The 17224-nt window shown below is 40.0% G+C and overlaps 1 protein-coding gene across 1 annotated transcript; it reads left to right on the top strand.

Annotated features, from left to right (window-relative positions):
• Positions 1 to 122: 122 nt before the first annotated feature.
• LOC134182912 (uncharacterized) lies at positions 123 to 17147 on the top strand. Its single transcript, XM_062650354.1, has 14 exons — positions 123 to 248; positions 574 to 699; positions 1449 to 1547; positions 2738 to 2827; positions 2884 to 2957; positions 4337 to 4445; positions 7028 to 7138; positions 8837 to 8941; positions 9009 to 9078; positions 11494 to 13743; positions 13803 to 13850; positions 16417 to 16497; positions 16647 to 16916; positions 16981 to 17147. Exons 1-14 carry the CDS (start codon positions 123 to 125, stop codon positions 16992 to 16994), a joined length of 3573 nt encoding a protein of 1190 aa, XP_062506338.1. The 3' UTR covers positions 16995 to 17147.
• Positions 17148 to 17224: the final 77 nt, after the last annotated feature.

Genomic DNA, 17224 nt, shown 5'->3' with positions numbered 1-17224 from the left:
ATTACGGTATAAAATGCATCTAAAAATACAATTAATTGATATCAACTTGTTTACATTGTACAGTTACTAAATTTAGCACTCATGCCATTTGTTTACGCTTGCGTGTTGAGCTAACGGTCTAGATGGCGGAAAGCCAAAGAGGAAGAGCGATTGACGATGAGCTTTTCGATGCAGTTGTTCGAATTGACATATTAAAGGCCTCCAAAGCGATCGCGAAGAGCGCTGACGTCAATGTTATAGCAGATTATGTAAGAATTTGAGTGAGTGATGGGGAAATAGAGAGCGCACCGCGTTTGACGTCCTAGATCGCAAAATTTGTAATTGAGCCGCGAGCATGTTTGTACTGAAGCCGTCGTGTGTATGTTTTGCTTCTCAACGTAAGAGTCGAGGTGACGTTGCTTTTACCGTCTGACTTTGTACCGACCAGATTATTGAATGAATCGTTTCCTCTATCTCATACGCGCTTGCTTAGCCGACACAAATGACGCTCGCTATATGGTCACGTCCTTACTCACTCCCATGTTATGGACGGTTTACAACTGACTTTACTTTAGAGGACTCCATATTTTGTAGGGATGGTATGGTACTGGATTGTATGGTATTCCATCTGCTCTTCAAGTAGCGTGTGGTGTGGGATCAACCGATATGGTTGATCTACTTATAAGAAAAAAAGTCAATGTGAAGTATCAAGAGGACTGGGTGAGAGTGGAGTGTAATATGTGAAGTGTGTGTGACTATGTGCAACTTGTTAGTTTATTGTGATTGTCAGATTTGTGTTGAGTTGATAAATTGGTTAGCAATTTTAGTGCAGTTTGTTGTGTTTCAATGATTGATTTAATGAGTAATGTTAATGGCATCTCTGGTGTGCTTACAATGAATAATCAATGAATAGGTTGTCACAGCTGGCAAGTTGGACCAACATTGTGTTGTAAGATATAGACACAGAACAGAGAAGAAACATGCTAGATTGGCATTGTTATCTTACCTTGCACTATTTCATTCCTACTCGTATATATTTATTCAAGTGTGTGCATGAAAATGAATGAAGGAGAGTGGAAAGTAGAGAAAGGTTTTAACATAGATACTTCTAGTTATTGTGTTTTGTGTGTATATTTCTTTACTAAAATAGATATTGTATGTGCTATTGCTAAAAGTAAGCGACATGTAGCAGGTCGTCACCTCAGATGTAGGCTTGAGGTGAAATTGAGTGTTTGCAAGACTTAAATGCTTCGAGACAAGCAGACACGTCAATGGAGTCCAAATGATATGAATTGTTAAACGTTTGGTGGTGTAATGAGGTTATGATGTATTGTGTGGAATTGGGTTTAGTGAGAAGAAATGGTGAATTGGATGTGTTATATTTTATAGTCAGTGTTTCTAGATGTAAATGTATTAGTATTGTATTCACTGCTAACAACATCATGATCTTATGTCTGTTATGTGGGTAGTATGGATATACAGCTCTACACTATGCAAGTTATGGTGGTCATGTGTCTATTATGAAGAGATTGGTGGCTGCTGGTTGTGATAGACAAGTAAAAAACCATGTGAGTGTATTTGTATGTGACAGTATTTGTGATTTGATTTTGCCAATTGAGAAATGACTTAAATGAGTGTTACATTAGCGACACTGTGTTGATTAAGATAGACTGTTTTGTGGTGTATGGGAATTGGTGTAGTTTTGAGGTTGGGGTAATTGTCACTTTGTTGATGGAGTTGAGTAAAAATAATTTGAAGAAAAGGCGTGTCAACTGGAAGGACATTGTGTATAGATACAATGAATTATGTGCATCCAGTTTGATGCTCATGATTGAAACATCACATGGAGAAACAATGTTCAATGATTAGTCTTGCGCTTTCAGTTAAACTTTTGTGGTAGACTTTAGTTTTCATTCATAAAACTGTGCATGCAATGTCCACGTTTTTGCATATCCAAGCATGCAACTTAGATGGTGTCCTGGTGAAATGTTTGGCATGATAGATAATGAAAGCAAGACATCCATTGCAAATCACAGTTCCTCGTCAATGGAATTGAGTCGTTTTTAAATATGTACGCAACACCTATGTGGCCTGATTTCATTTTAAACAAAGAAGCTGTTCACAGTGTGTCTCAGACATTGTCCTAAATCTGTACTAGCTGCACTCTAGAAAGGTTGCTATTACTTATACAGTGTAGACACATTGTGCAGTATGTCCAGCTTTGATTGTCAAGTGTGTGGAGATCATAATTCACAAGAAAAGAAGAGTGCTTTGCAGATGTGTGAATCAATGCGTAGATTCTTATTCTGCAAAACAGTTTAGGGACTGTTATGTCTGGTGTGACAGTGGAGAGTCATCAGGGGAATGGGTGTCACATAGCAGTGACTGTATGTGTATATATGTACAGTACTGGATGCTTTTTGGTGTCCAAAGTGACCACAGACGGTCTAGAGTGGCAGATATTTGTGGAAGATCCTGCAACTGACGTCATCGAAACAAGATGATGTGTGCATACTGATATGGTGAACGTCTAACAAACCAAATTTGATACTTAAATCACACATTGTCTGTGAAACAGCAATGCAGCGACCCTTTCATGCCTGGAACTATGACCTGATGGGAGAGAGTTTGGCTACGTGAGACTATTGATGACGTATTTTTCTATCCCTGAATTGTGGCTATTGTATATGTGTGTTTCATGCAATGCAGTTAGTATTGTACTGATAAATGTTCTTCTATCATTGTGTGTCAACTACAGTTTGGAGAGACAGCTCTACACGTTGCTAGTAATGTTGAGGTTGTTGATTACCTATTGAGCATTGGTCTCAACATTGAAGATCGTGATGAGGTTTTACTGTTAACATTACTTTTGCTGACTTGTAGTTATTGTTTCAAATTGTTTAGTATGGCTACACACCATTTCTCAGGGCATGTCTTAATGGTCGTTTACCTGTAGTACAACGTCTCATTGAATCAAAGTGCAACAAAGCAGCAACAAGTAATGTAAGTTTGTTTGTATGTAACATATTTTGTGATGACATTGGAACTGTTGTTTGTACATGGGAGGATTGGCAAGTGTCTGTGATGGCATGAAGTGTGAGTTTAACATGATTGCACTGCAGGTTTAGTTTTTCCACAGTGTGCAGTGCTTTTTGCACGTGATATAGCGGGAAAAGCACATGAGAGGGCAGAGAGAGAGTAGTTATGGGGTCTTTGCTGTTTTATTTGAGTTCAGAATTAGACGTGAAGACTTGCTTTGTTATTACCCTAGCAGAGTCTCACAGTCATTAGCTCTAACTATCTACTTACAATGATTTGAGAAGCATGCAGTTCATGTAATGCTTGGCGATTGCAAACTTGTGTCCTTCGATCAAACACATGTATTCTACGGCAAGCAGTCTGCTTACACTTAGAAAGTCTCTGTCTTCATACAATTACAGAATTTGTTGCAGTAATTCTAAACCAAGTCTTGACAAACACAGCTGAACAGGAAGCGCACCTGAAGCTTCATCATCGGTCGTGCTATTGTGGAAACTGACGGCCTCCTGCATTTCATATTATGCATTTCTTAGCGGCAGTCTCTTCACTTTGGCCACTTGTCTGAAGCGACAAAAACTGAAATCACTGAAATGTATGCAAAGGCTTTGCTTTATTTGTGATTCAAGATGGAAGGAAGTCAAAGAATCACTTTTATGTCACTTTGCCGGCAAGAGAGCACACGTGACTGCAAGCAAGCTCTGAAGCAAGTTGACTGATCTACAACACTGATTAGAAGAGCTTGCACCCTACCATCTCACAAGCAATAAATACATTCACTTAGCTCATTAATTATTAACTCTTACACCTGCAATTGCAATAACGTTGTTTTGCTGGGTTTGTATTAGCATTCTCATCACTGATTTACCGTCTCTGTCAGACCAGGGGTTTTGATTTGAGTGGTTGGAATTGAGTGAAGAATGGATCTTCTTTTCTGAACTAGCGCAGCAGTGCCCAGATTGCATATTCTTCTCGCCCTTTTATTCCTCGCCACCTCACGTGCGAAAAGTGGTCTGGCTACGAGGCTAAGGTAGCTTGCGCATTGATTCCAACATCAGTTTTTCCTTCTAACTGTAGGTGTAGGTTGTAATGCAATTAAACACTGCATTGATCTTGACATCACTTATAAGACATGTTTAATCCTTATTTCAGACAAGCCAATTTAGGTTACCAAAGTTTAGACAAAAGACCATCGGACCGACTTGAAAGAGTTGAAACTTTACAGACACAGTACTACTAGCAGCTGCAATAGATCCATGCCCATCTGTGATGTTTGGAGTAGATGAACTCTAATGTACATGAACTGCAGTCTGTTGTGTAGAACCGACACAAACAAAGTGATAGGATTCCAGAACATGAATATAGATAAGCAAGGTTGGAATATTGTGTTTGAATCTGGTCACCAGTTTGGCCACGTAGAGGAACGGTTGGTCAGTAAACTTTCACTAGTTTCTAGGTCAGAGATTCCAGAAGTAAACAAGTTATTAATATCACTGTGTGAGACCTTTCCCAGATTATCATGTTTGACATTAAATTAAGACGTAACTAGGAATTTGCAGTAACGTTGGATGAACATTGTAGATAGCAAGTAAACACATAATCTACAGTATTATACTTGGTGTTCTTTCTATGTAATACTATGAGTATTCATATTTTATCCTAACTTTCAACTAATTGTATAGCTACAACCAAACAAAAATGTGGTTTGTCATCACATTGACATCCTGGCAATCCATCGAATAAGACATGAGCATTCTTTGGTTGAGTAGATAAGAGCATTTCTTGTCTTATGACTCAGTGCCACTATTATTGTTGAGAACAGCACATCCGGCTACTGCATGTAACCCCACCTGTTTTATGGCTAGCTGTGCTAATCTCTGGAACACAAGTGATAAACTTTTGTTATTGTAGTGCTTTAAAGAGACATTTCGGAGATTTGCATTAATGCAACATTTCAGAGATGCGCGCTAACATACATTTGCAGCAGAAAGCAATGGCTGCATGTGCTGATGGAAGTGACAAGAACTGCAACGCAAAGTTACAGTCCAGTTTTTACGACAGGGCCCCTTTCGGTGTGTGGTAAAAACAGCTGTTCGTACGTGGTCTGTCGCACATGAACACAACTAAAAGGATAAAGAGGCGAGCGGTATTGGCGTCCGGATCCAGGGCCGGATCCAGGAATTTTTGAAAGAGGGGGTTGACCTGGTAGCAGTTATTTATAGCATTACTAATTTTCTCTTTTGTAATGAAATTATATGAAATTATTGAACCACGCCAATTGGAAAAGAGGTCGTTACAACCCCCTGAACCCCCATCTGGATCCGGGCCTGGGATTTGTTTCGCCGTCCGGATCTGTTTTGGCATCCACCTCTTCACTGACTGCTGTTGATGTCACGTGATGTTACACGTGATGGCGAGAAAACCCTCTTCAGCGTCACGTTAGAAAAGCGTTGCCCGCTTGATAAGTATGAGTAAGTTGTGCATAAGTGTTTCAGCTACTGAACCAAACAGCACGCTTTGCAAACTGCGATCTACGGTAGATATTCGAGAAGTTGGAGCACCAATCGAAAAAGTGACAAACGTGTCTGATAGAATTTATCATTTAATCAGTTAAAAGCGTACGTAAGCATATCACGTTTTGCAAATGCGTCAAATGTCTCAATTTGATTGTTAGTAACCAACAATCAAAGGTGTATGCTGGGCGCAATTTACTAGCACATGTGGCCGAGATGTTCCTTTAATAGTGCGTGGCATCATTCAACATCTAGATTTCAGAACTGGACATGCAGAAGCTTTTGTCTGAACGGACTTTCCTAGTAGCACTAGGAGACATATGAGCTCCTGGATGTACCTGGTAGTTCTTCTGATAGAAAGACACTCAGGCAGCTTGCTGTGGAAAAAGCTGTTTGTTTTGCTGTTTCCGACGCTCGCCGTTTGCAAAGATCTATGTCATAGTTTTTATTTGTCTCAATTCAAGATGATCAGAGCCTTTGTTTCCTTTGAACAGCGTAGAAAAGGATCTAAATAGGCAGTTGCCGTCACCTTCAACTACGATTGATTGCAGATTTCGTGTTTCATTTGGGAGAAGCTACTGTGCAATGGCGTTTCATCGATGATAGAGCTGTTGACTTGATTTGCTGGCGTAGTGTATGAAAAATAGGAGTGACCTTGATTGTTTGAAAAATTAAATGCTCCTGCAGGTCTTTAATTGGGTTTGTCTGGAGCTGATGGCAGAGACCAATGAGATCGGTACAGGCAGTAAAGTCCATAAAAATGATGGTCAATCAGAGAATAGCAACACCTACCATAGATTGCTAGGAGATACGTTGTTACACGATATGTATGAAGGTGCTAAGTAGACGGCCTACTTTGCAGTACGTGTGCCACTGAATGGTAGACTTAGAAAGTGGCAACGTATTGTAACACAAAACAATCTGCTGAGCAGGTGGTTCGCATCCAAGAGCCGCTGCCACAAAAGACTAAAAAACTACCAAATATTTCTAGTCGCCAACCGCCTAGAAGTGGTTGCATGTGGCGACTTGGCGACCGGATTTTTCTAACCCTGACTGATAAGACTTTTTAGTTTATACAATCTTTTTTACATAAACTGCACTGATCAAGCCACTCATGCGCACGCTGGATTTCTGTTTATTGCAAAATTGTTGAGTAAACAAAGTATTTGGCTTCTTGTGTTAATCCTAGTGGGTTGTTGAAACTAGCAAACTGACTTTTTGAGTACCAACTCATTTATCATTTCTTTTTATTTGTATCAACAACAATATTGTTGAATTGACTTATTCAGAAGTTTGTTTATTGTTCGAATGTTAATTGGTTCTAATGCAATATGTCTGTTGTATATGTTTGCATGTCTGTTGTATATGACAGCAAGCAGTTGCTGCTGTTTGATAATAGTCTGTGTGTTGGTGCAGTATGACTGCATGCCATTTTAGTATCATTGTAAATTTCTGGTTTTGACTGTTTTTGTATCTAATGTAAATTGTTTATTGTTTAGAATGGATCAACAGCATTACATGTCTCTTTATGTCTTGCTCTTACCAATGACCATTTATCAGTTGTGAAGCTGTTAACATCATTGAGAGTTGATGTGTCAGCTAAGAACAATGTATGTAGACACTTGTTGTATTTGGTTCAAAGTATTTCTGCTAATATGTTTTAGTTGTTCTTTGACCTCTAATATAAGATAATAAGAGATATGACAGAATCTGAGCTGTGAGCAGTTAGTATTCAGTGTTCTTCCAGAAAATTTCAGTCAGCTCGCAAAACAACTGATTGTCCAGTGGCGTGTCCACTTTTACCAATGTATTCAGTGTAGTCCAACTTCTCAATCAGGATATTCTGAATATCTTGTGACAAGGCCCTAGGAACACACTTAGACACATCGTGTTCGAGCTCATGGTCTTTGTGGTTTTTTGTGTGCATTCCAGATTAGGTTCCACCTGACTGATTATAGAACAGTATTAACCAATAAACAGCTGAGGATAGAAAGACATCTCACTGCATGACTGATCTGCACGTGTACCTAACTGATAATTAATAATTGGTAAATGCTTGAGAAAGCTCGTTCTTACCTAACCCACTCATGTGTGAGGAGTTAGACGGAAGCTCTGGGGTGTTAAACTGTGAGCAATCAGAGCCAGGTTATTCTGTCTTATGCTGACATTTGTAGATATAGTCCATCTAACTGGAATTGACAGATCATATCAGACTCAAACCTCACTGTCTCAAATTCCAGCCACATTTTCACTTTCTTGTGCCCTTCCAACCGGCAAAGAACAGTGTCAGCTGGCAGTTTGCTGGCTTGGCCGGCTCTGTGTTGAACCCTGTTATTGTATGGTTAAATGTTTGTGAGTCAGTGATGAGAACAAGAAATGAAGACTATGATGATAATATATGAATGTCGTGTGACATTTTATCTCAACTGCTAAAGCAACAAACATGAACTGTTGAGTTGTGATGATTTTAATGAATTACGTTTTTGCTTGTGCACAGTGTAGTGCATTTTAAAGCCAACAGATAAATCAAATAATGAATTTGCAATCAAATCGTTTTCATTACTTTCAACCATTTATCAGGCAAATTGCTCATTTGTCTGTTTTTGCAACCAGAATGTGCTGAGAAAGAGGAAACAGAAAGAAATCAATTAGTGTTAGTGTGTAGAGTGTAAATCCAAAATTAAGTTGCTGTACACTTGTTTGAAGGTGTGAGTTTTGAGAGAACAGATGGCAGTTTGCTAAGCTGTCAGGGAAGCTTGTAAACAGATGGCATTGATCTTGTGGACATTTTCTTGGTTGTATGAAACATTGTCAAGTAGAGAAGAGAATGAAGATGCTTAGTATTGTGATGAACTTTCTATTGTCAATTTCTAGTGGTTAGGTGATGGTGTTGATATTTTCTGGTGTTACTGAATGGAAATGGGAGAATATTTATTGAAAGCATACACTGATAATGATCTTGTTTGAAGTGCTGATCACAATGTTGATCTACATTTAGAGTAATTAAATAATTTTTATGGGTCAGTGACATGACTGCATAGGATATGGATATGTGGTGGTTGGAAATAATGAGTGACAGAGTGGTGAGCATTGATTTAGTGAATGTGTGATTAGTAATACAACTAGTTTGTTTGTTACTGTGTGAACAACAAATAAAGACCGCTGGATTACAGTAACTGTGTATTAGCATTAAATTTATAAATAATTTATGTTGTTTAATGAACATGTATGTATATATACATACTAGTAAGGTATGAGGTGTTGACATTTGTTGCTTCAATAACAAACACTGTGCTTTTATTGGACAGGCTGGCAAAACTGCAATTCAAGTAGGAGAAGAAAGGCAGCAGTCAAATCCATCCAAGCAAACTCATTCTGCTATTCTTTCCCATCTGAAGGAGTGTATTAAGAAAGTGTGATCTGATTGTTGTGTAGTGTAAATTTGTGTATTAACTATAACTTGTTTATGTGTGATGTTAGAGTGCTGTTGCAGCTGTAAATCCATTACCAGATGTTGTAGAAAGTGCAAACATTGATGTTCAACTTCCCAGTAAGTGAGACAATCATGTGCATTATGACGATGTCACACAATTGACAATACTGTATATGTAAAAACCTTTTGTCACATATAATGAATTTTCCAATTCCTTGAAGTAACAGCATGTTCATGTTAGAAGAGGTGATTATTTTTATTATCACACAAGTTCATCTCACCTAATATTCTTGTAGTAGATTGTCAGTATATATTTTCATCATATTTGCAACTCACAACAGAGCCATCCAACTGACCAGCAGAAATTTGTTTAGTTTTTATTGATTGATTTATGTGATGCCTAAATTAATATATGAATGTTGTATTGCCTTTTCTTTGTACGGAAAGTCACACTGCATGTGATCATTGTTTACAATACCGTATAAGATGAAACGTTGGCGGGAATTTATATTCGCGGTTTGCTAAGAAGTTGACGGACAAAGCATATTGGCGAATTTTATTTTGGCAGTCAACATCGTTGTTTGATAACTGATGTACGTCTTACGATAAGTGGTCATGGAGGAGTTTGTGATTTACAGCTGTGTTTGTGGCTCACATTTCCCTAACTTACTGGTCTCCAACTACTGCATAGTGATGAAGAACTGCTGTGTCAGTGCAAAGAACGTGACCCGCGTGAACGTGACAGTCCAGCTTCATCCATAGCCTCATGGCCTCATTCATATGCACAACAGACGGCAAGCAGGGACTCATCGGCGTGACATACCACTCGATATGATGCCTGTTCCACGTGGGCGATGATGTCAACATATCCTGGTGGCCAAATTAATGGCGGATTTTATATTGGCGGTTGCTGAAAAATCTGCCAACATAACTTTGCTGCCAATACTTCATCTTATACGGTAGTTTTTGTCTATTGTGACCTTATAATTTGAGTTGATGCTGTTTCGGTCAGTGAGTAAAGCTTGATATGGTTGACCAGTTACAAGGGAGTATCAGGAGTTAATCCTCATCTCATCACTTGCAGGAACTGGGTAACGGGAATTTCCAAAACAGTGGCCAGCCTAAAGACCGCCCACTGGGCAATTTTTTGAAAATTGTACTTATTTACAGCCCATGGGCCGCTAATGTGAATCAAGATTTGTGGTGTGCAATTCAACGTCGGCGCCCAAAGTTGGTCAATATTCTGAGACTGTATTAGTAACATGCGTTACCATACTATAGTGCACATACAGGTTTGGCAACCAGACAGCATTCTTACACTGTGGATAATCCGATTAACGAAGGAACCTCTAAATAAATATCTGACAAGAAGCTTAGTAGGGCCATAAGGTCTGGTCGCACTCGTAAAGGAGCACTGTCTCGATTGCTCTCATACTCCAGAATGTCGCACTCACTTGAAAATAGATCATTTTTCAAGTTTAGTAAATATAGAAAGTTTTAGTAAAAGCTTAGATTAGGCAGCTGTAAAGCATTAATATGCAAAGTGTATATTAGGTAGGCTATAATGAAGACGATTGAGTCTCGTTTGCCCTGATACCGAGTGTTTTGTGCCAAGTCACATGACCTAGATGTTTGAGTAAGTAAGTTGTAGGAAACCTTGCAAGATATGGCGAAGCCATGAGAGTGCAAGAAAAGTATCTGGACAACATTGCGTGCCATTAAAAAACGAGAAGCGCATGTAATAAGTGAAGATACTCTCAGAAGGCTGATTGACATGAAAAGACAGATGCAAATGTAGACTTACAGCTTGGTGATCGACTTCATGCTGAATCACATTTCTAGGTAATCATTTTAGCCTCAATCTATCACCAGTGTTCTAGTACATGTCTAGACACGATCAGATGTAGTCACCTTGACTGTCGTGCTGCCGTATCTAGTCAGCGTCATTTAGACGTAATCACCTGGTTGCTGTCCTAGTCTGTTTAAACAGAAACTAAACTTGATTCGTCTTTCAAGTGGAGCTAGGAAAGCTTGTTAGCTAATCTAAACTGTGCGAACAGAGTGATGTAACCCAGCAAGTGCAAGGCTTGGGTGTGGCAGCAAGCATGCGCATAAAATCTGGACAGTGCTTCTTTAACTTTATAAAGACTAAGTATATATGCAGGACGAATGCAAGATGCGCCTCACACTTGCCTACTCTGTGGTACTCAAGTCAATCTGCCAATTTCCAGAGTTTCCTACGAACCACCCGAATGCTTATTTGAGAACGGATATTCTTCCATAAAAATCCCATATTCCGTATTGCTGCCCTGGGGCTCTTTTTGGAATTTCCAGGTAGTTATGGAATGCTGGCATACTATTTCAATGTTTTGTTGTGCATTTCTTCAAATCACATTCAACTGTATAGTTGCATATTATAGTGATACTAGGTGGCTTTTAGTTATCTATTGGAATCTAATTGATGCATGTGTGTATGTTATGGCTGTTGTGCATTTACTATTGTAATTAACTGTTGTCATCACTTTTTCGTAGGTGCTATTGATCGTCTGGGTCCATCTGTGAAATCTGATTACGAAAATGCTTTGAAAAAGGGTGAGTTACCAATACTACGAGGAAACATCGATATGTTTGGTGAAGAAGATGCCGGCAAGTCTTCTCTTGGAGATTCTTATTTGGACGAGCCATTTATTGATAAGAGGGAAAGCACGAGAGGAGCACACGTGAAAGTGATGAGAATTGGAGGCGGTTCGAACACGAACTGGAAGGAACTGAAACCAGAAGACAAAGAACAGATCATTGATCAAGTTTTGGTCAGAGGTTATCATGAGTATGTTGAAAAGTGCCACCGAGAAGGGGCAGCAGACAGTAGAGAAGAAGTAACACAAGACGACGAGGGAGATTCTGTCATCGAGCAGACAAGTAAACCAGCCGAACAACATCCGGCGAGTAGTAGCAACACTGTAGCTTTAGCAACAGAGATACAGACAACCGGACGAGAAGGCAGCATCACAGTATTGAAGAAGTCGTTACACGATTTTCTGTTCTCCACAGAGCTAACTGAAGTACAAGCAGCATTTGCAGATCTACTGCGTCGTGACAAGGCTGAATTAGAGAAAAGTAAAATGATGATGTTGATCACATTGTGTGATCGCGGTGGTCAAGAGCGGTTTCTGATGACGCACGCAGCACTGATGGCAGACAGCAGTGACTACAGTGCAACCGCTTACATGATAGTGATGGACGGAACAAAGAGTCTTGCAGATCCCATACCTCAATGTTTGTTTCGACCAAAACAAGGAAGCGAACAATTGGTGATGGAACGGTTTGGTCCTAAGACGAGACGTGAGCTGTTGGCTTACCACATGAATTGCATCAAGATGGCTCATCCATCAGTGTGTGATGGTCCTTTTCTCGGTCAGGACTATGTCAAGCGAGCACCAGTCACATTTGCAGTGTCCACACGACAAGACGAAACAAAGAACATGGATCCAAAATTTTTAGAAGAACAAGAAGAAATACTGCAAGATGTGGTGCAGAAGAACAAGTTTGGTGAGCACATGGTGTTGGCAGAGAAAAATCCGAATAAACTGACTTTTCGTGTTGACAACACACGATCTGGCACCAAGAATCCTGATCCGGTGGTGATGAAGGTGAAGGAGATATTTGTAGCAATGGTACGGTCACTGTGGAGCCAAAGACAGGCTATTCCTTTGCCGTGGGCAGTTCTGGATAAATTGTTGGGTAGGGTGTCTCAACTGGCAGGCAACGAAGGCAAAATACTCGACATCGATGAAGTCTGTGAGTTGGCTCGAAAATTCTGTGATATTGTAACAGTTGGAGAATGTCGATCGGCACTGAAATATTTGTCAAGTTTGAGCACGATTGCATTCTATTCAAATGTAAGTGAATTAGAAAGAAAAGTTTTCACTGATCTACAATGGCTGGTCAATGTCCTCACTGTGTTTGTGACCATCTTTGATAAGAAAAACATTCCTCCATATTTGTGGGAGGATATCAACAAAGTGGAGAACGAAGGATTGATGTCTTGGCATTTGGCTCAGTATTTGCTAGAGAACAAAGGAGTCAACGAGAATCAGTTTGTGGCCATCCTTCAAGTGATGCACCTATTCGACATCATCTGTCCTATGAATACGTCACCCGAGATGCCGAAGTCTGTCTTGGCAGTTGGGCAGTCATTTTTCATTCCCTGCTTGTTGGCACAAATATATGAGAGGCAGATGGTATGGCAGCAGAATGTCGGTTCTACTCGGTTTCCTCCATCTCTCATCTTTCGTCCCGAGAGATTTGATGCGACTCCCGAGCCGATCTACTTTCGCCTGGTGTCTCGTTGTGCCAGTGAATATGCCCATCCTCGTCCCATGCTGAAAAGAAGATATGCTGTCTTCCATGTGAATGATGATCTTGAGCTCGATCTGGAACTGGTTTATCATAAACTGCGTTACATTATTGCTACTGTCTACTGTCCAGATGATGAAATTTGTATGAATGAGCTGAAACAACAATGTAGCATTACTCGTCAGTTTCTTATTCGTCAGCTAAATGAAGTCAAGAAAAGAGGATTGGATGGCATCAAATTTACTGTTTGTGTTAAACCTCCACCAACTGAAGCCGAAGTAGCTGATTTAATAGATGACGATTGTCTGGTGTGCATTGATGAATATCCACAACAAAGAAGTTTGATAAACCGGAAAAATGAGCGTGTGCCACGAAAGCAGTTTCCTACCTTGGATCTCTGGTTTAATGACGCAGAGAAAGTTTCTGGTAAGTGTGATTATTTCGTTATCATTGATTGTTATTATATTGCTGATGTGATGTTACAGATGGTGCAATTGGACGTGATGCAAGACAACAAGATGAGCCACAGACAAGTGAGTAGTTTTGTTGTGTAAGATCTTGTTTGTGTCATTGTTACTTAAATGTGCCCGCTCATGGTTCACCTCGCACGTGCAGACACACCCACGCAAATTTGAAATTGTGCCTTTATGCACTCATTTATTCATTTACCACTTTGATATAACATGCTGTTGAACAGCAAAGTGATTTCTCAATCTTTTCCTTGTTGCACATGACCCAAAAATGGGCGGAGCACAGAGCGCACACTAGCACGATGGCACCTGGACAGACATCTATCATGTATGAAGTTGTAGACTAGCTTAACAGTTTACCAATGCATACATCTGACTTGCAGTTGTTGAATTTTCGTAGAAGAAACACCTCTATCGGTGCATCGTGTGTCGCTACAGGTATAGGCTGTTCCTCAATTCTAGCCAGTTGTTGTAGCTACCATGTAAAGATAGATGCACGATCTGCGTTGCCGGCAGCGTCTGGCACCTCTCCATTGCTTATTTCGCGCTCCAAGTTTCAGATGCCATTACATGATGCTCTGTGCTCCACCCATTTCTGGGTCACGTGCAACTAGAAAACAATCGAGAAAGCGCTTTGTCCGCCGAACAAGCTATCTCAAGATGGTAAATGGTAAATGTGTGGATAAATAATCGAACACACTTGTCGTTAGCCTTCCCGAAATGTCAAGTACAAGGAGCAAAACTGCAGTGGTGGACAAGAACACGATTCGCCTTTCTCTTTATACTAGGAATAAGACTGTATGTCATAGAACGTAATGCACCCTAGTTGTGTTGTGTCATAACGAAGCAGAACAAATTGTGGCACGATTTCAAGTTGTGTCTTAACGAAGTAGAACAAGGGAACATCTTAGGGTGCACCATGTTCTATGACATACATCCTTTATTCCTAGTATAAAGAGAGAAAGGCGAATCGTGTTCTTGTCTGCCACGGCAGTTTCACTCCTTGTACTTGACATTTCGGGAAAGCTAACGACAAGTGTGTTAGATTCTTTATCCACACACTTATCATTTACCATCTTGAGATAGCTTGTTGTTGAACGACAAAGCGCTTTCTCAATCGTTTTCTAAAATAGTTGCACATGACCCAGAAATGGGTGGAGCACAGAGCATCACGTGATGGCATCTGAAACTCGGAGCGTGAAATATGCCATGGAAAGGTGCTGGACGCCGCTGGCACCGCGCCGGCAACACAGATCGTGCATCCATCTTTACATGGGCTAGAATTGAGGAATAGCCTATACCTGTAACGACAAACGATGCGCCAGTAGAGGTGTTTCTTCTACGGAATTCAACAACTGCAAGTCAGATGTATGCGTTGGTACACTGCTAAACTAGTCTACAACTTCATACATGATAGATGTCTGTCCGGATGCCATCGTGCTAGTGCGCGCTCTGTGCTCCACCCATTTTGGGTCATGTACAACAAAGAAAGATCAACAAATCACTTTGTCGTTCAACAGCATGTTATCTCAAACTAGTAAGTGGACAAGTGTGTGCATAACGGCACGATTTCAAGTTTGTGTGGGTGTGGGTGTGCATGCGCGGTGAATCGTGAGCGGGCACCTTTAACACGTGAAACATTGGGTACAACTGGCTGGTCACGTGACATGTGATCTACCGACCTGCTAGGCAACGGCATAACACGTGACCAAATGAAACTTATTTAGTACTCACGTCATAGGATTCTGCTATGATTTAGCTAAGAAATAATTGTGTATATAGTATTAACTATCTCTTCCTAATCATATGCTGATTCGATGTGTGGTTATACAATGTGATCTGTTTGTGTCCAGGCCACTTGCCTGATATGAGACAGTAGGCGTGTTCACACTATGGTTTGCAAACCATGGTGTGTTATGTTTTGATTTGCGTGATACCAGGAAATAAATTAGCATACAGTACAGACCTGTGTTCAGACTGGACTGAGTTTGATTACCTGGTTTGTCAACCTAGCACGCTATTGTGAGCCATTGTTTGAGCGGGATCCTCTACACATGGCATCTGACAACAGAGTTAGAATACTCCCCATGACAAACGACACAACAGTTGTGCTAACACTGTGATAGCGACAAAAACACGTCGTCTGTCATCTTGCACACATGAGATTCTTGCTGTTGACGCCCAGTTTCTAGCAGCATCCACCACAGTAAGACGATGATTTCCACTGCTACTCAGACTGCTACTCTGGTTACTAGGCACTAAACAGCTAGGAATGTTTTGATAGCTCCAAACCAGACTCAAGTAACTGCAAACCGACCTACCAAACCATAGTGTGAACACACCTAGTGAGAGATGCTGTTAAATTGCGAGTAGCTATGTATATAAGTTACAAGTAGCAATTTATCTTGTTCTTTGTGGGATATCTCTTTTGAGCAGTCAAACTTCCTGCTTGTTTTTGGCTTTTTGAAATTGGTACAGTATTGACACTGCTGTGGTTGCTATTGTTTATTGATTATTTTTTCATGTTACGCACATTGGAAAACAAGTATAGTGAGCATAATGTGCAAACTTAAAGAATATTTGCTAGAGGTAATGCTGGTAACCTGTATGTTTTCAATTTTTATTCTAGATGTTGGAAATGGTGATGAACAGCAGGACATCAAAGAACCGCTAAAGAAGAAAAGAAAATTGATTGTAAAGGAAGTATCAGGCGAGTGTGACTATATGTGATATTTGTTGCGTGAGATCTCGTTTGTGTCATTGTTTAGTTAAGAAGTAATTGTGTATACAAATATTTCTTACTTATATGATGTTGATGGGATGTGTGGTTTACAATTAATGTAATGTGTTTATCTGTAGGATACTCACCTGATTTTGAGACAGTGAGACGTGCTGTTGTTAAACATGGCTGTAACCAGTGGTACGAGATTGGCATGGAATTGGGACTAAATGGCAATGAGATCATAGATAAAACTCATGTAATACCTACTTCCACTGGCAAGATGTTGGCTGTCATTGAGGCAAAATGGATGAAAGATGGAAAAGAGAAAACAGCACAGGACTTGTTGAGGGCATGTTATTGCATACCCACACCAATTGGCAAACAAGTCGAAGACGAATTGAAGAAAGGTGAGATTTTATATGAACGTGAACGAGTGGCTTGACTTTGACAAACTTTGCTGTCATTATTTAGAGAGAAAAAGGTAGGCGAGTAGCAACAGGAGGCAATGATGGAAGTGAACACTACTGCAGTAGTATTGTTGATATCACTATGGTATATTGGATATTTATATTTATCAAAAGAAAATGTTGTAAATGTTTCTGTTGCATTTTTTGATGAAATACAATTGATTGTTTGAATGGTGTGTATATGATATCACTGCATGTGTCTGTGTAAATCACTGATTCGAATATGTTTACAACCAGAATTTACTATT

The sequence above is a fragment of the Corticium candelabrum genome, chromosome 8, assembly GCF_963422355.1.
Source record: "Corticium candelabrum chromosome 8, ooCorCand1.1, whole genome shotgun sequence".
NCBI classification, from domain to species: Eukaryota; Metazoa; Porifera; class Homoscleromorpha; order Homosclerophorida; family Plakinidae; genus Corticium; species Corticium candelabrum.
Note: the sequence above shows the minus strand (reverse complement) of the source record. Positions and strands in the feature narration are given on the sequence as shown.